Source organism: Anomaloglossus baeobatrachus, chromosome 7, assembly GCF_048569485.1.
Source record: "Anomaloglossus baeobatrachus isolate aAnoBae1 chromosome 7, aAnoBae1.hap1, whole genome shotgun sequence".
Taxonomy (NCBI): domain Eukaryota; kingdom Metazoa; phylum Chordata; class Amphibia; order Anura; family Aromobatidae; genus Anomaloglossus; species Anomaloglossus baeobatrachus.
The window spans coordinates 20,818,925-20,838,756 of record NC_134359.1 but is presented as its reverse complement, the minus strand read 5'-3'; the positions used below and the strand labels follow the sequence as shown (position 1 = coordinate 20,838,756).

Sequence of the window (19,832 nt, the reverse complement as noted above, 5' to 3'; positions counted from 1 at the left end):
GCGTTCATTGGTCTCATATTCAGATACATATTAGGCTGTGATCACATTCAGTCTTTTATTCAGTGTTTTTATGCAAAAACTCCAAAATCCTCCTCAAAAACCAGGAGATTTCACTAAAAAAACTCAACAAAAAAACGCAGTCTAGACTTTTCCACTAGTTTTTTTTTTCTAATCAGAAATGCTCTAAAATCCTCTTCAAAATTTGCTTCATAAACTCCTGTGAATCTATTTCAAGTCTATCCACTTAGCTGTTTAAGTAATGTTTTATTTTCTGAAGAGGATTTTTTTTAAAAAAAGCTCCTCCGGGTAAAAACAAAAAAAAAAAAAAAAATAAAGTGCATTTCAATTCTTCGAAATGGATTTTGAAGGAAAACTCTTCAAACCTCGCAATGTCCAATCAAAAAGATGCAAAAAAAAAAAAAACTTTCAGGAAAAAAATTCTTTAAATTCGCTTCTCAGGGGACAAAAAGAAACTGCTCCAAAACGTCTCCAAAAAGTAGTTTCTGCTTCTAAACTCATGGTTTTTAAATTAATGAAAAAAACTGTGTGAACATCGCCTTAATTTTTTGATGACTTTTTATTGTAATTTTTCAGTGGTGGAACAAATGAACAAAAAAAAATAAATTCAGTAATTAAAAAAAAAAATACAAGAACTCACCGTTCAGCATAATTAGCATGACATTTTTTTTCTACATGACGATATGATTATACCACATTTATTTATTTTGTTTTACTAATTTTGCTAACAAAAAAAAAGTATTAACAAGCCCTAGTGAAGCTCCATCAATGTAAAAAAAACCCTGTGATAATGGGGACACTGTGTGTGTGTGTGTGTGTGTGTGTGTGTGTGTGTGTGTGTGTGTCTGTGTGTGTGTGTCTGTGTGCGTGTGTGTGTATAAAAAAATATTCACCTCTTAAATAAAAAAAAAATGCACCCTGTAACGACAAAACCTTAAAAAAAATTGCAAAATGTAATGTTTTTCTTGCAATTTTCCCACAAGTGAAATGGTTTTCTAATTTTTCACTAAATGGTAAAACAAAAAATTATGGCTCATTCAAAAAGGAAAGGAGAAACCAAAAGGGCAAAAATGGAAAATTGCCCATTTGTGAAGGGGTTAATGGCGTCACTTCACAGACTGATGTCATCTCTGTAGATGCATACGACCAATGTCTGCACATGAGGCTCCGGCTGTGATTTCCCTCCACACCTCAGGCCTCTTTCACACTTCCATGCAGTTAACGCATGTGTGTGACGGTCCATGGGGCAGGTCAGTTTGTCCTTGTGTATGTTTTCCGTGTGCTGTCCCTGTGCTAGCCGTGTGACATCCGGGTAGCAGAGAGACAGCATGAGCTGGTATACTTACCTGTCTCCAGCGCTGCTGTCACTTCCGGGTCTGCGGTAAGTGCAGCGAATATGCATGAGCACAATGAGCAGACCAGGAAGCAACAGCAGCGCTGGAGACAGGTAAGTATAAAAAAATTATTATTTTTTAAGGGACAGGTGTTTTCTCTGGTACATGTGTGTGTGTGTGTGTGTGTGTGTGTGTGTGCCCCGTGTGATGCCCGTGCTTCCGGAGAAAAACAGACATGTCACTGTGTGGAGCACAGGGACACATGTATGCTCCACATGGACACGTGGTGAAAACATGCACTTGTGCACAAACCCTTTGATTTTAATTTTAATGGGTCTACGTGTGTCCATCTCTCTTGTATGTGTGGAAACGGACACCACACGTGCTGGAAACACGGCTGTGTGAATGCGGCAATAGGAAGAGCCGTCTCCAACATGACCGCACCCACCAATCAGCTGCAGTTTAAGGCCTCTTTCACACATCCATGTCTCTGGTACCTGTTTGGTCTTTTTCCTCACGTATCGGAGACACGGGCACACGTAGACTCATTAAAAGCAATGGGTCTGCGCTCACGTGCGTGCTCTGCCATGGACCGTGTCTACGTGTGGAGCATACGTGTGTCTGTGTGCTCCACACGTCAACATGTCCGTTTTTCTCCGGCATCACGGGTGTCACATGGAACGCAAACGGACCACACGGAGGTGTTCCGTGTGGCACGCGCTGGAGAAAACACACGTGTTTGAGAGAAAAAAAAAAACACTTTACTCACCTTCTCCAGCCCTCCTGTCTCTGCCGCTGCTGTCACTTGCTTCCGACCGCCGCTCATTATGCTCATTGCATATTCACTTCACTGCGGCCGGAAGCAGCAGCAGCGGGGAGTCGGCAGGACCGGAGACCGAAGATCAGCACCACGGACAGCAACGCCAGGGACAGGTGAGCAGAAAGTTCCCATTCTCCGTGTGTTATCACGGATAACACACAGAGAACACACGGGTGCCATAAACACAGCTCATGGAGGGCAAAACGCACCTTTGACACGTCCATGAAAAACATGCATGATTTTCACGAACGTGTGAAAGAGGCCTAAGGCTGCTTTTACACATCAGATTTTTTTATGGCATCAGGCACAATCCGGCAAAAAAACTGATGCGACGGATCCATCGAAAAAACGGATCCATCGCACCAGGTTTTTTTATATCCCTTTCTTCCGTTTTTCGACGGATCCATTGTAAAACTGAGCATGCTCAGTTTAAAAAAACGCAATCCGTCGCTGCACTGCATTTTTTGCCGTATTATGATGGATCCGGCGCCCATAGGCTTCCATTATACAACACGCCGGACTTGTTGGCATCCGTTTTTTTTTTTTGTTTTTCAACAAAAAAACTTTACTTTTTCACATTTTTCTTTTCCTCAGGTGCAAACCGGATTATGCCTGATGCGACGGATCTGTCGCAGATTGTGACGAATCAGGCAAAAAAATGGATCAGTCTCATTTTTCCCCTTCCGGCAAGAGAGTTGTTTTTTTTTTCTTTCCAGAAGTGAATTTACATATGCTGTGGTGCTGATCTTCGGTCTCCGGTCCTGCCGACTCCCCGCTGCTGCTGCTTCCGGCCCGCAGTGGAGTGAATATGCAATGAGCATAATGAGCGGTGATTGGAAGCAAGTGACAGCAGCGGCAGAGACTGCAGCGCTGGAGAAGGAGAGTATAGAAATTCTTTTTTTTTTTCGCAGACACATGTGTTTTCTCCGGTGCGTGTCACACGGATCACATCCGTGCGGTCCGTGTGCGGTCCGTGTGACACCCGTGATGCCGGAGAAAAACAAACATGTCTACGTGTGGAGCACATGTACACACGGTCCATGGCAAAACACGCATGGGTGCGCAGACCCTTTAATTTTAATGGGTCTACGTGTGCCCGTGTCTCCGGCACGTCAGGAAATGGACCAAACGGAGACACGGACGTGTAAAGGTGGCCTAAGGGCTCACTCACACTTGCGCTATTTTGACGCAAACGGAATCCCTCACTAATGTAGTACAGTTCATTTATTTATAGTGGAAGCGCGACATCATGTGGACACAAGCGGGTACTGCATGACACACACGCGCGCCATAGTAACGCGCTTCTACTGTAAATAAATGAACTGTACTACATTAGTGACGGATTCCGTGTGCGTCAAAATAGCGCAAGTGTGAAACTAGCCTAATATTGACCTATAGATAATCTTTAGAGCAGCCAATCAGATGGCTGCACATGTCAAGCCAATGAGGAGTAGTGATATAAGAAGGGTGGAGCGGTGGAGGTGGTCATGTGACTGGTGTGTTCCTTGCAGGGAGGTTTGGGGCTGAGGCAGCTGGACCTGTAGGCTGGTGAGTAGACACCTTGATTGCTTTACTATTGTTGTTTGTAGTAGGGAAAGTCGAGGGGCTTCTGATCGCTTGAGACTTGGGGGTAAAGGCTGGTGGTGGATGTTACTTATCTATTGCCTCATAACAAACCTTATACATTTTCTAGAGTGTATCTGCCATCTGTCCAGGCCAGTAGTGGTTGGAGTGAGCTGATTCCTGCTATTAACCATTTAGATACTGCTTTTAATCACTTTATCTCTACTGGCTAACAAGGTGCAAAGATATATTTTACTTTAATCACTGTAGTAATTATAGAGAATCGTATATATTATTATTATTTTTTTTTTTTTTTTTTTCTTTGACACAAGGTCTGAATGCCAGTTTATAAAGCCAGTGAGGTTCCCATAGACTTGTATTACGTTGTGGCCTCTGGCATGCTCCATGACACTCTGGAGCTGCCGGCAGATCACAACTCACCAGACTGACTGGAGCGATGCTAGAACACTATGGAGATGGCAGCGGGGGAATGCATTTAAAGCACCGCTCCAGTACTGAGGGGATCTAGATACTGTGTGAAGGCTCTACACCAGCACAGTCATTCTTCAGCTGCCATGGCTAACCACAATTGTGTTTTGAAGGTTCACATCAGTACATGGGATGGTTCTACCCAGGCCTTGCATCTTCTGCTGTGGTTTCAGGGGTTAAAACCAGCAGTCAGAGCTCAGACCTTGTCCCAGCTCCTAGAGGCAGATACGGGCTGTGTAACACGGCTCCATGTAGATGTGGCCCCAACACTGAACATGCACAATGTTAGGAAAGGGGGTAAATACTGGTGACCTGCAACTACAGCGTCAGGAGATGGGAGGTCCTTGTAGGAGACCTCTGGGCCGGTATCTATAGGTTTCAGGTGGTTCTGTGACCTACAGATGGGAAACTGACAATGTGAATGATGAGGTTATGGATAAAACAGTGGTCGGCAGCACAGAGCTTTCTGGTGAAATGGTTGCAGCAGCCCCATACACCGTCCAAAAAAATGTCTCTATCTTGTAAAATCACAGATGAAGCCAGAGCCTGCTCATGGTCTGTGACCGGACGGTGCAGACACTGGTGACCCAGGATCTGGCCTGGTGGCTAATTCTTGTGAACTTTAGGAAATGTCATTGTTGCCCAGGGTTATGGGGTACTCTGTCCCAGGCGGTGTATAACTGGGGAATGTCACTTTGGTGGTCGTTGCCCGGTCCCGTGGCCTGGGTGCTTTTTAAAAAAGGGTAATATTCACAGGGGATGAATAATGTTCACACATGACGCCACTTGCGGCTATGTGGATGGAGCCGCCGCTGCAGTTTTCACTACTGGGACTGGTGTTAGTGGCAGCCTGGATGTTAGGCCCTCCACAAGCAGGGCCGGGTCCCAGGGGATAGGTGATGCAGATGGGTGTTGAAAGAAGGTAGACCACACAAGGGGTTTCAGTGTAACTGGTTCTTTTACTCACAGTAAGCTGGTAACTGTCACCTGAGGAAGGCTGGTCTTAACCCCAGGTCCCTGTAGTCCCAGTGCTGGTTTAGTGACCTGGTGGCTTCTTTCCCCTGCACCTGTCTTTGGTTGGTGTGGGCCCCGTGGCTTGGAGCGGCTGGGGGTCCCCTCCTGGTCGTCTTCTACAGCAGTCCATATGACATTAGCGTGAACCCTGTGGGGTTGGAGTCTCTGGTCCTGTATCCGGTTCTCCTGTTGCTACTGTATACCAAACGTCAAGCTCAGTGAGGTCCTTGATGGTCCCCTCACTGTGCAGATTTTATCAGGTCTGCCTGGAGTGTTTGCCTGACCTAGGATTCTGTACCCCGTTGGTGCGTAGTTCTGGGAGTACTCCACCGACAACTAACCGCCTGGGTCACTGTTCCACTCTCGACAGTCCTTCCCTTCACCTTCACTGTAATCTCTCGACGACTACACTCTCACACTGTCTCCCCCTCCCACCTGGTGGTGGTAGTGGACTGGATTGGCTCCACCTCCTAGGTGACCATCCATTGGTCCGACCCTAGCCTTGTACCAGTCTATGGGAGGGGGTTCAGGGATTATCTGGATTGTTTGTGTTACTGGCACTGGTCTTCTGGGTCCCTAGTGGGTAGGCCCTGCATCCTGGTGGGGATGCAGTACCTTGTAGCTCCCTGATGGCTTCAGGGGCGCTACATCAGGAGCTTTCTTGGTACACTAAATTATCAACTGCTGTACCTTCAAAAATAGATGTATGCTACATGCTTGGTGGGGGAGGGGGGAGGAGGGTTGTACAGAAACTTAAGGTACCGTCACACTAAGCAACATCGCTGCTGAGGCACAACTTGCTAGCGATGTTGCTTAGTGTGACATCCAGCAACAACCTGGCCCCTGCTGTGAGGTTGTTGCTGAATGTCCTGGACCATTTTTTTTAGTTGTTGCACTCCCGCTGTGAAGCGCACATCGCTGTGTGTGACAGCGACAGAGCAACAACTAAATGTGCAGGCAGCAGGAGCCGGCTTCTGCGGACGCTGGTAACCACGTAAACAGCAGGTAACCAAGAAGCCCTTACCTTGGTTACCCGATATTTACCTTCGTTACCAGCGTCCGCCGCTCTCGGCTGTCAGTGCCGGCTCCCTGCACACATGGGGTTAATTACCCGATGTGTAGTCTGGCTATGTGTGCAGGGAGCCGGCACTGACAGCCGAGAGCGGTGGACGCTGGTAACTAAGGTAAACATTGGGTAACCAAGGTAAGAGCTTCTTGGTTACCCGATATTTACCTTAGTTACCAAGCGCAGCATCGCTTCCATGCATCGCTGGGGGCTGGTCACTGGTGAGATCTGCCTGTTTGACAGCTCACCAGCAACCCGAGTAGCGACGCTCCAGCTATCCCTGCCAGGTCAGGTTGCTGGTGGGATCGCTGAAGCGTCGCTTGTGTGTGACGGTAACTTTAGTGTGGTCATTCTTCTTCAAAATCTAAATGTTTAACTTTGGCTTTTAATTTCTTTCAGGATCACAATCATGAGTGGAAAAATTGTCCCCAAGAACCTGGCCAAGGGAGTGGACTTCTGTGGAGTGGACAAATATTATTACATTGTCCGCTCTGATCTTGGTTGCTACATGAGATCAACCAACTTCAACAGTGGAGATAATCTGGAGATCTTCAGCCTGCATCCTTCATGTACAGGAGGAGATCATTACTTGGCTACTGAAGACCACCTATTCTACATAATCAAGGGAAAAGATTATCGCCGTGTGAAGGACATGACCACTGATGAAGATGCCATCGTCTACCCCTTACACAAGAACTGCCAAGGAGGAGAACACTACCTGACGGCTTTTGGTCACTTCTATATCATCTATCCAGGGAGAGGTGTCTACCGTAAAACTACAAACATGTGTGAGGATAAGGACAGTATAGAATATCCCCTGCACCCCAACTGTAGGGGTGGTCTTTACTATTTTGGTGTTGCTGATTTCTATTACTTTGTGAAGCCTCATGACAAGTGGGGGATCCAATATGTAAAAAGCACTGACTTCTCAATTAATGAGAATTCACACATCTTCTCCTTCCATCCCAGTGTCATCCCCTTTCTTCAGGAGGTCTAGGCATTAGTAAGGGGTCAGCGTACGGTGAATGGTCATGCATCAAGACCATCAGCAATGTTTCCCAGACCCCTATGGAGTGGAAGAAGAGCATCCGCAAGAAGATTGGGTATGAGAAGGAGAAGATGTCTAGCATAACACACAACTGGAAGGTGTCCACTACTGCCTCACTAGAAACCGGTGCTTTGACTAAATTAATTGTCAAGAGTCAGTTTTCCCTGACGGCTGAATATGGTGGCTCCAGTCTCAACACTGAGAAAGAAACATGGAGTGAAGCCACTGAAATTGAGGAGACCATCTCTGCAACTCTGAAACCGGATCAGAAAATCTACGTCTGGTCCTACCAGCTTGGCCTGGGTAAAGAGCCTGTGCTGTACTGCCGGGATATGAGAATTTTGGCTACATCAGACCCTCCAACTGACGTTCCATTACCCCCTGCTAAAAACTAGTAAAACAGGCAACAGCTTCGAGCATTTACAGATAAAGGAAATTGTCAACCATTGGTGGATGCTTAAGTGCACCCTGTATAGCAAGGGTCTAAGTGAATAACCGGTTTTGTTTACTCGTAATTTAATAAAGCAATGTTTGGATCAACATTTCTTGCTTTACTGTAGTCATACAGGGCAGCTGAACCCTACTAAAACCAGGGACATGGGCACAGGGGTAACTTTCCTCTTGGGTACTGGTGGCTGGGACAAAGCACTAGTGCTGCAGATGGAGACTGCTTCATAAACAAACTGCCAGATGAGTTGTACATCCACATCTACTTCAGACTGCTTGTTCAGATTCCTCCAATATCAAAGCCTTAAGGTGGTATCACGCGATATATCGTAGCGTGTGACATGTTGTCGGGGGTCACGGATTCCAAGACGCACATCCAGCATCGTTTGACATATCGTAGCGTGTGACAGCTATGAACGACTGATCGAGCAAAAATACTCACCTTATCGTTGCTCGTTGACACGTCGTTCTGGGGGGGTTAACGACTTTGTGCATTACGGGCAGATTGTTGCCTGTGCCGCACAAACTATGGGAGCGGGTGCGATCGCACGATATATTGTCCCGTGTAACGCTGGCTTTAGGAGACTAAATGGTTTAGTAGGGCCTCCTATTATCCTAATTTCACACTGCACCAAAAGTGTACCTGGGATGTCACTCCAGGTGGAGGCAGGGCTTCATAGGAGATTGCTGTGTAGCTACAAGGGACACAGGATGTTATGGCACTGTGCTCAGATGAGCTTACCTGGAGCTACTAACACCATATATTGGTTTATGCAACATTTTTGATATAGTTAAAGCGCACCAATCACTGGGATTTTCATATAAAAGCTACACTGGCATGATCAGGCTAACTCTATACATACCATTAGTGGTCAACTTGGATGTTTAAGCTTTCAAATCTAACAAAGTAAAGATTAAAAAATTGTCAGGCTCTTGAGTGGCAGTGGCAATGGAGCAGATAATAGCTGGGTAAATATTTCATATGGACTCGTACACACTCTTTACAAAGAGGGTGTCGAATAAGGTCCATACTGGTATGTCCTTGGTCTCCTTCTGCTTTCCGTAGGCTCCAGCAGCGAAGCCACACTATTCCCTGCACATCTCTTTTGATCAGAGCACAAGATGTTCATGCCTAGACAGGTGCAGGTGGATCAGAGACGGAAAATCCACCTGTGCCTGTTAACCCCTTAGATTGCGCTGTTGTCGCGGGCGGGGAGGACGCTGCTGGTCGCTCGGGTCCGGCACTGCTGCGGCTGCTCAGTGGGCCGGATCTGGGAACTCGAGCAGCGCTCCTCGCCCGTGAGTGAAAGGGGTGGTTGGTTTGGGGGATTTAGTCCGTGATGCTACACACGGGTCGTGGTGAAGATGGGCACCACCGCTGCTGGTGACAGGGTGACCCCCCCCCCCCCCCCCCTTGGTCCTACGGTTCCGCGTTGCTTCACCACTCCTGCAGATGGCCACCACCATCTGCCAACCTTGCTGTCAGTGCCTGGGCCACAAACCCAGACACCCAAGTGTTTACTCCTCACTCTCTTCAAACTCCTAAACTGACACTTTTCTGGCCTCCAGGCCTGTGAACTCGGTGGGTGGGGCCAACTGCTTGGCTCCGCCCCATCTGGTGTGGACATCAGCCCATGGAGGAAGGCAACAAGGATTTTGTGTTTTGCTTCGGTGTGCCTAACCGGGGTGTGTTGGTGTTGTTCTGTGACGACCTGGCTTGTCCAAGGCGCCACATTCCTCCCCCCCTAGTAAAATGCAGACCGTCCGCGGGCTACCCGTCCCGTCCATCACCGGTTTTAGTTTAACTGTAAAGATAAAACAAGTATTTTGCATTCTTCCCACCTCGGGAGGCACATTTCTTAGTAACGTTTCTAACGGTTGTCTTTATTAACGGTACGGCTTCCGCTCTCTCCCACCCAAGCAACCTGGCCCTGATGCTGCCCCTAAGCAAATGGGCAACACCCCTTGACCCCAGTCCAGCACCAAGTTGCCCGAGCGGGTTCCGTCCTTGTCAGGTGACCCGCGTCTATGGGGACCCCTGAAACCCCGGAGGATTGCCACCGATTACGGTAGTGGCTGGCCCTGGCCATCACTTTCCTCCAGGCCCATCCTCCCAAATCAGCCTCTCCGGAGGCGGTAACGGTTTCAAGCCAACATTTCTATTTACATGCCACTAAGTTTGGTTGCTCTGCCAGTTCTCAGGCTTGTCCGTAGCAGTTTCTACGCATTGGTTTCAAGGGCTCCAAGGGGTCCCAATGGGGACCAGTTGCCAGCAACGACCGGTTCAATCACTGTTTCCAGTCAGGTGACTTCATCGGTTAATTCACTTAACTTTCAAAAACTTTTTCAAACAACGTTGCTGGTGGTCCCAACGGGGACAACTTGCAGCGGAGCTCCGCTGCCATCACTGCTCGCTTTCATCAGCCTTTTCCTGTAATCTATATATTCCATGTTCATTCTCTACCTTAGATTACAGGAAAATGAACATATCTTCCATATAAACAGGTGTCTATTCTATTCCATGCGCTTCTTATGTGGGGGAATGAACAAGGATATGTAGATATTAGTGAAATGAAAACATATCTCAAACAGGTATATATTATTCTCTTTGCTTCTGTAACGCCCTGGACTAGTCAGGTCGTCCCAGGTCACACACAACAACACACCCCCTCCCGATTAGGTGACATCAGTCAAACAAAACCTTGTCACCACCCTCCAGGTTTGATGTCCACACCAGGGGGGGCGGAGCCAGGTGGTTGGCTCTGCCCACCGATGAGTTCACAGGCCTGAAGGCGGAGACACAAGTTCAAGTTGACAGTGCAGAATAATTTTGACAGTGAAGGAGGAAGGTTGGGTCCAAGGGCAGACCTGCGCCCAGGCCTGCCATAGACTATTCTGGGCTCCGACCCAGCCACCTGTCACCTTTGGCAAGGAGGCAGACGGTGGTGGCCGCCTGCAGGAGCTGGGATTACAGCCGGTGGAACCGAAGGGGTCGGGCGGTGGCCTGCCGGTACCGAACATGGGAACCAATTGGAAACCGGAGCACCAGGAGGGGTACTCAGACCCAGACGAAGCCCCGACCCAACAGGGCCGAGTCAAATCAATTGATTGCGGACTGAACTCAAGGACCTATCCCACACAAGACCTGTTAGAAGACAACAGCCCAACCATACAGGGTAAAGCCACCGCCAAGGCATAGAAACTCAAAGGGCCAGCGTCTGCGGGCAAACGGGCTCCTATGGCATATACAAGTCGGGGAGCGGACTAGCGATGTCTAGGCATAGGAGTCAAACATTTACACACAGAGGTGCAGGAGAAAGACGGAAACCACCAACCTATACCGGGAGAAGCTGCAGCCGGCTGCAGGCCCCGTTGATCACTCCGTTTGGTTTACCAGGAACTCCAGTGTATTGTGTCAGAGTGAGTACACCAGTGCCTTCGGGCCACGCCCCTCACCAGCGTCCAACACGCATCACCCGCTCCAGCATCCAACACGCATCACCCGCTCCCCCGCCTCAGCACCTCCCTCGGGCCCCCGGGACCATCGCTCCCCTACCCATGGAGGTGTCAACACCAAGCTGCGCAACACCGTCCCCGGGAGGCCTAGTTAACAGCAGCGGTGGTGTCTATCCATTTACTACAACCCGTGGGTAGCGTCACGAACTTACAAACCAAACAACCGCGGCCCCGGCCATGGAACTCCTCACCTAAGTTCTCGCGTGTAGCGCCAACTCCCTTGCAGAGCGACGTGACCCCCGGGTCCGTGAGAGGCTTGATCCACCACCTGCAGTACAAGCACAGATCCGAGCGGCTCGGCGGTTGCAGCCGAGCCCGCGGGGCGGTACACTTCAGTGAACAATGAATGTATGTAGATTACAGTGGAATGAACGTTTAGCCATAACATATTCCATATTCTTTCCCAACTTAACACAGGAAATAAAATTACACCTGTTTATATGGAATTTGTGGACATTTCCCTATTTACATTTATTCCATGTTCATTCCCCACCTGAGCAGCTCAGGGAATAAAATATACACCTGTTTATGGGATACGTGGACACTTCACTATTATCTAGATATATGCCACTTCTATGATGTCTAATAAACCTATTATTTATCTCTATAATTTGGAACCAAAAGTTATGTTCATTCCTTTTCTTCATTCGTTTTAGAATGTTCCCATCGTGGGCTGCATTTTGAACATGCCCCCCCCCATCACATGACAAATTACATCATACCTGGAAGGAGCCCATACTTTCTATCTTTCTCATTTACTTTTAGTGCACGATCCAGTCTAAGGCTATGTGCGCACTTTGCGTTTTGGCTGCGTTTACAACTGCACTGTGTCATTGACAAAATGCATGCGTTCTGATTCCCCAGCAAAATCTATGAGAATCATGCAAAATCTGTGCGCACAATGCTTTTTGAAACGCAGCATTTTGTCAAAAACCCATGCGTTTGTAGAAGCAACATGTCAATTGTTTTTGCCATTTTGGCTGCATTCACCCATTAAAATCAATGAGTAAAAAAAAAAAAAAAAAAAAAAATAAAGCTGCCAAAATGTTAATGTGCTTGCATGTTTTTTTTTTTTTTAACATAACAAAGGCAGGTCTTTCGTCTGTCGGTCTCTATCTCTGTGTCTATCTCTCTTTCTGTCCATGTCGGGCTCTCCCTCCCACCCCCTCTCTCATACTCACTGATCCACAATCACCAGCGCTGCGCTGCATGGCGTTCACTGTGGCGGCTTCTCTTTTGAAAATGCTGGCCGCTCCTTAATCCATTACGTAACCCCTGCTTCCCCCGCCTATGATTGGGGGGAGTGTCTGACTGAAACTACGCTGAGTGACAGCTGTCTCACTGCAACCAATCACAGCCACAGGTGGACATGTCTATAGAGCAGTATAAAAAAAAAAAAAGTGCAGTCCCCCCAATTTTGATACCAGCCAGGGTAAAGTAACACTGCTGAAGGCTGGTATTCTCAGGATGGGGAGCTCCACATTATGGAGAGCTCCCCAGCCTAACAATATCAGCCAGCAAACACCCAGAATTGCCGCATCCATTAGATGCGACAGTCCCAGGACTTTACCCGGCTCATCCCAAATTGCCCTGGTGTGGTGGCAAACAGTCTAATAAGGAGTTAATGGCAGAAGCCCATAGCTTCCACTATTAATCCCTCAAACACACCTCCAGGTCCGACGTAATCCACGCAAAGTCCCACGACGCTTTCAGCTCTGCGACATCAGAAGCAGCAGTAGAACACCGCCACTCCTTTCAGCTCCATGCATCAACTGAAGTGAATAACGCGATCAGCTGTGCTGTCACTGGTTACTCACGGCCACCACTCTCGTGGAGAACTGCAGCTGTGGCCGCAAGTAACCTGAGTGTAAGCACAGCTGATCGCCCGGCTCACTGCAGTCACTCAGGGGATTTGCGATTTCCGGGCGAATCCTTCACATGTGACCACAAATCAAGACACTGCACACTATGCGTGTGTCGTGGCTTGATTTGTGGTCACACGTGAAGGACTCACCTATAATCGCAAATCCCGGGGTCGTGCAGCCACTCAAATAAAAAAAAGTGGGTATTTACAGGGGGAGTGTGTCTTTAAAGTTCATAACGCCACCTGTGGTGTTGGGTAATATGGAGTACCACTGCTGCAGTTAGGAGTACCCGGGTGCAATGGAATGGGGCAGCCATGAGGGGAGCTTAGTTTAGGCCCAGTCCCCATTGGTGCTGCCTGGTGATCCGTGACCTTCCTCCTGGCACTAAAGGGGGCTTTACACGCTACGATATCGTTAATGTTTGGTCGCCAGGGTCAAGTTGTTAGTGACGCACATCCGGCATCATTAACGATATCGCAGCGTGTAATACTTACCAGTGACCTTAAAAATGGTGAAAAATCGTTCACCATGGAGAGGTCATCCCAAAGTCAAAAATCGGTAAGGGTTATTTAGCGTTGTGGTTCATCGCTCATGCGGCAGCACACATCGCTATGTGTGACACCGCATGAGCGAGGAATGTCTCCTTACCTGCCGCCGGCCCCAATGAGGAAGGAAGGAGGTGGGCGGGATGTTATGTCCTGCTCATCTCCGCCCCTCTGCTTTGATTGGCCGGCCGCATAGTGACGTTGCGGTGACGTCGCTGTGATGCCGAACGTCCCTCCCCCTTGAATGAGGGATTGTTCGGCAGTCAGCGACGTCACCGCAACGTCACTAAGCAGCCGGCCAATCGTCCCTCCCACTTGAAGGAGGGATTGTTCAGCAGTCACAGCGACGCCGCCGACCAGGCAAGTATGTGTGACGCTGCGTAGCGATAATGTTCAACAATCGCATGCGCGACGGGGTGGGTACTTACACGGTCGCTATCGCTAGAAATTGATAGCGATATCGCTACCGTGTAAAGCCCCCTTAAGTATACTTCTGTTGGTCCCAGTAGTATGGAACTAGTCAGGTCCCGCTCCCCACTATGGCTAAAACTGTGGGAGCTTGCTCTCAGGGTTAATGCTTTGAATTTTCTAGACCATGTGAGTGGAAAGTCCTATCCCCCTTGTTGCGCTAGTATCCCGATTTTGGAGCGGGTGAAGAGCGGATCTTGAAGGCTGTTCTCGGCGGGTAAATTGTCAGGTTGCCTGAAGCTACTCCCTGACCTAGGGTCCATGTACCCCGTCAAGCCCTAGTCCCAGCCCGGTGATTGTACAAGGCTGCCGGCTGTCCTCAACAGTTCCGTGCCGCCTGTCACAATCCCCTGGGATTGGGGATCCAGCTCCTCTAGGCCCAGACCACTGTCTGCTCCTGACCTACACTTCCAGTCTACTTCCCTCGACTGACTGACACTCCTGACTTCCCCTAACCCCACCCCCCAAGTGGGCAACCCTATTCCACTCAGGCCATCCACTGGTGTGTCTGGTGCAGAGTATACCTAGGATTTTATTAGCTGTTGTAGGCAACACCATGTAGTTGGGGACCCATAACCAAGAAGGAGGTGGATATTGCACGGGAGGGCAGATTGTCCAGGGGCGCCACATATGGAGTACGTCCAGTGTCAAGAACAGGGTTGAAGAGAACACAACTAGTTTTTATTGATTACAGATTCTCAAAATGGAGAATTGACAGCAACTATTCTGGCAAAAGAATAAGCAAAATTTGCCCATTCTCATGCACATTACTGATTTATGAACAAAAAACAATTACTCTTTAATCTCAGAGCCAATGTCCACTGATGTCATTACATTGAGGGGGGTGAGCAGCTTAGGCTGCTTTCACACTACGTCTTTTTAACATGCGTCCTGAACGTTTTTTGCTGCAAAAGCGGATCCTGCTTTTACAGCAAAAACCGCATGTGTTACTTTGCAGGAGCCTGCCACTGGATGTTTAGGGGCGGGCATTGGAGTCATGTGATCGGGAGTGATGGGAACTAAACGTGCTAGACTGGGAGCCGGCTTCTTACAACTGCGGAGGTTCGTAACCAAGGTAAACATCGGGTATACTTGCTTGGATACCCGATATTTACTTTGGTTACGAGCGTCTGCAGCTGCTAGGAGCCGGGCTCCCTGCACACACAACCAACGTAAAGATCGGGTAACTAAGATAAGTGGTTACCCGATATTTACCTTGGTTACGAGTGTCCGCAGCTCTCAGGTGGAGGCTAGGGAGGGGGAGAGACAGAGGTAGGAGAGAGAGGGACTGATCACGTGAGACTGGTTCTGGGCATGCTCAGTAGAGCAAGCAGGATCCTGTCTATCAGCATGCCAGCGTTCACATGCTGTTTAGTCAGGATCCAGCGATTTCCAGTTTTTGGACGCAGCTCAAAAACGCTACATGTAGCGTTTTTGAAAGATGTTTAAAAACTGCAAGTCGCTGGATCCTCACTATAACGCACGCAAACGCATGTTAACGCAAGTCCATTGCAAATGCATTGAAATGAAAACGCATTTGCACTGGATCAGTTTTTGCGTTAAAAAACGTTCAGGACGCATGTTAAAAAAAAACGTAGTGTGAAAGCCGCCTTAGTCACCCACAGACTGGAGCAGGCTGTGTAATGTAATGTCCCAGGGCAATGTTACCTCTGTCCCCCCTGTAGTCATCTCCCTGGTTTTAGACATATTGACCTCATTACAATAAATTCACAACTGTTGATTCAAACATTATTTCTTTATTGATTTACCAATTTACAAATCTTGTGACAGAGGCAGAGCCCCTTAGTGCCAGTCCCACCCAATGGAGGACAAATTTCATGCTCTACAAGATCTCAGGAAGCCATCGCCTGTGCCTGGTTCTCAGCAGGGGGTAATGGAACATCAGTTGGGGGGTTGGAGGTATCTAATATTTTCATATCCCGGCAGTACAGCACAGGCTCTTTACCCAGGCCAAGCTGGTAGGACCAGACGTAGATTTTCTGATGAGGTTGCAGAGTCACGGCAATTGTCTCCTCAATTTCAGTGGCTTCACTCCATGTTTCCTTCTCAGTATTGACACTGGAGCCACCATATTCAGCCGTCAGGGAAAACTGGCTCTTGCAAATTAATTTAGTCAAAGCACCGGTTTCTAGTGAGGCAGTAGTGGACACCTTCCAGTTGTGTGTTATACTAGACATCTTCTCCTTCTCATACCCAATCTTCTTGCGGATGCTCTTCTTCCACTCAATAGGGGTCTGGGAATCATTGCTGATGGTCTTGATGCATGCCCATTCACCATATGCAGACCCCTTACTAATGCCTAAACCCCCTGGGAGAAAGTTGACCACACTGGGATGGAAGGAGAAGGTCTGCGAATTCTCATTCTGGCTGAAGTCAGTACATCTTAGATATTGGACCCCCCACTCATCATGAGGCTTCACAAAGTAATAGTAATCAGAAATACCAAAATAGTACAGTCCATTCCTACAGTCGGGGTGCAGAGGATGGTCTATACTGTCGTTATCCTCACACATGTTTGTGGTTTTATGGTAGATGCCTCGGCTCTGATAGATGATATAGAAGTTACCAAAAGCAGACAGGTAGTGGTCTCCTCCTTGGCAGTTCTTGTGTAGGGGGTAGACTATTGATTCTTCATCTGTATTCATGTTTTTCACACGGCGATATTGATTTCCCTTGATTATGTAGAACAGGTCATCTTCATGAGCCAAGTAATGATCTCCTCCACTACATGCAGGATGCAGGCTGAAGACATTCAGATCCTCTCCTTTGTTGAAGTTGGTTGATCTCATGTAGCATCCAAGATCGGAGCGGACAATGTAATAATATTCAGCCACACCACAGAAGTCCACTCCCTTGGCCAAATTCTTGGGGACAATTTTTCCACTCATGATTGTGATCCTGAAAGAAGCAAAAGACAAAGTTAATGTAAATTTTGAAGAATGAATTACATGAAATACTAATTGAAAAAGCCCCAGATACAAATGCACAAAAAGTGCATAATTCTTTGGGGTTGTGTTTGCATGGTGTTAGGAACAACCCTTAAGGCCATGTGCCCACGCTGCGGAAAATGCGTGGATTTCTCACGGAAAAGCCGCGGATTTTCCGAAAATCTACAGCAGCGGCACTTCCCAGCCATTTCTATGGCATTTTGGAAATGCTGTTCCCATGCTGCGGATTTCTCCACGGCGGAGTTACCGCGGATTTTGATCCGGAAAAATCTGCAACATGTCAATTATTGTTGCAGATTTTGATCTGGATTTTGGCTTCAGAATTGGGAAAAAAAAAAAAAAAAATAATAATCCGCACCAAAATCCGCACCTTTGAAAAGGTGCGGATTTTGCGGGAAAGCCGCGGATTTTCATGCAGAAAATTCCGCAGCAACATTCTACCGTGGACACAGCCTAAAACTTCAAACAAGAGAAGAAATCATGTTTTATATTCCATTTCTATCTTCATAGATGACATTGTTGGACAGGCTTACAGACATTCATAACCAACAAATTGTAAAGTGTTTAGATCACTTCTTGAGATAAGACTTGTTTAAAACCCATGATGCCCCCCACAGACTGACCACCGCTGCCCTCTGGAGCCTTTGTGCGCTGAATGATGCAAATCTAGCACTACTGGAACACTTTTTCCAAACTAACAGTACCCAGTTTTGTACTGATCAGCTGTAAATTAAACATTTACAAGCACTGTCCAATGCTCTCGATACAATATCGTTTCTATCGGTCAGATCTGCAGTTACAGACAAGATCCCATCCAAGGTTTCCAGGGACGGACCAGGCCCAGACTCTTGGAAAGATTGTCATCTTCCTACTGGTCAGGAGCTTTTATAGACTAATATAAAGCTTTGCATCTGGGCATCAATAACCTGAAGGCACCAAATACAACAAGGGAGAGCAGCTAGGAGAGTCAATTGAGGACCTGGGAGTATTTTTGGATCACAGACTAGACACCATACAATGTCAGGCAGCGGCTTTACAACTTACTGAACAGTCGCAGTGAAACGCCCACGCCGGGGCTTGCACTGTCACCGGGCCGGTGGTATTCGGGGTCAGGCTGTGAGTGGCCCGACCCGGCTTCCGTGACCCCCGGCGGGTTTCAATAAAAAGGAAAGTCCGACCGTCGGTCCGGTGTTACAAGGGGGACGGAAAGAGGGTAACGGGGTCCCTGGAGGGGGGGGGGGGGGGACGGGGCGCTTGCCATCGCTCTCCCCCAGGAAACGGTACGGGACGGGGAATGCTTGCAGCGCCACCCGTGGTTTACGGCCAGATGTTCAGCCGCTGCTGCGCGGTCTCTCCGGGGCAGATGTTACGGGCAGCCGGATGGAATCGCTCCCCACGGGTGGAACCCCGGGAGGTTAATGAGACCCAGGGCATCAGTTCTCAGGGACACCGGGGGCACAGTGCGGCGGCATTACTCACAGCAGTCATGGTGTGCGGTTCCAGTTCTTTATTTAAAGTCAGTTTCACATCGCACCCGGGTGCTGGTCCTCGCCGGCTGTAGCCTTTGGTCGGTCCCGGGCAGGTAGGAGGAAGGGGTGTCCGGTGAGGTGTTCTGGGGGGGGGGGGGGGGCTCCCTTTCGGTGCGTTAGTGACGTCCCCGTGGCATAGAGCATCTTGGGAACTCGCCGCCTCTGTCTCTCTCATCCCCGGTAGTGGACCCACACAACCGCCACAACTTTCTCCAGGGATCCCCAGTCCTCAGCTCCATTCCCCTCCTCTAGGTGTTATCAGCCCTGGTCTCGTGGCATCTCCTCAACAGGAGCTGTTCTCTGGATGTCTGCACTCCCTTGCAGCCTCTGACGTTCTGACAAACTGTGTGTTCTGCACTAAACTCACTCCTATTCAGGCCCCCCTCCCCTCGGTTGTCATGGGGACCTGCCTGTGTCCAGCCACCTGCTCATTAAGGAGACAGGATGAGTCATGGACTCAGAACAAACTTCATGCTGCAAAATCTATTAACTCCTTCCTGCCAGTGTGATATTAGGGTGTGTTGTGGGGACTCTTCTTCCTCCTGCCCGGGAAAAATGGGGTAACATTTAATACCCTATAATGACCCGTTACAGGGGCGTTACAGCAGTACCCAAATTCAATTATATTGTGTAGTAACAGCCATCTCTGGACAGAGACCCTACCTGATTCATAGATACAGTCTCAGAATCACTGACTTTTGGGCACAGTAGCTGGGCAGCATATCCTATACCTGGGTGCAGCAGCACAGTATCACAAATATGCTTAGATGCACTGGCAAAGCAGCAGTACTGTACACTGAGATATTGCATCTAATCCCATGGTGATACCTTTGCACTTCATACAGTATCATTTTATGTAAAAGTGTTTGCATTTGGCTACATGCACACGCTGCAGTTTTTTCTGCAGCCAAAACTGTACCACGTCAGGTTGGGGGGGGGAAAAAAAAAAAAAAAACACCACACACACACACACACACCACACACAGCTAAGGCTGCTTTCACACATCCGTTTTTTTTTTCACCATGCAGCACATTCCAGCAAAAGAAACTGATGCAACTGAGCATGCGCAGTTAAGAAATACGGAACCGGTGTCCATAGACTTCCATTATAAAACACGGCGGATCTGGCGCAATGCAGTTT

General features: G+C 48.3%; 1 protein-coding gene across 1 annotated transcript; it reads right to left on the bottom strand.

The window, feature by feature from the left end:
* Positions 1-16,010: 16,010 nt before the first annotated feature.
* LOC142245827 (uncharacterized) lies at positions 16,011-19,011 on the bottom strand. Its single transcript, XM_075318800.1, has 2 exons — positions 18,642-19,011; positions 16,011-17,112 (listed from the first exon to the last, which is right to left on the bottom strand). Exon 2 carries the CDS (start codon positions 17,100-17,102, stop codon positions 16,047-16,049), a length of 1,056 nt encoding a protein of 351 aa, XP_075174915.1. The 5' UTR covers positions 17,103-17,112; positions 18,642-19,011; the 3' UTR covers positions 16,011-16,046.
* Between the last annotated feature and the right edge of the window lie 821 nt (positions 19,012-19,832).

What these genes read in the sequence shown, in the direction of transcription:
- LOC142245827 (XM_075318800.1), bottom strand. Translation starts at nt 17,102, where the DNA reads ATGAGTGGAAAAATTGTCCCCAAGAATTTGGCCAAGGGAGTGGACTTC.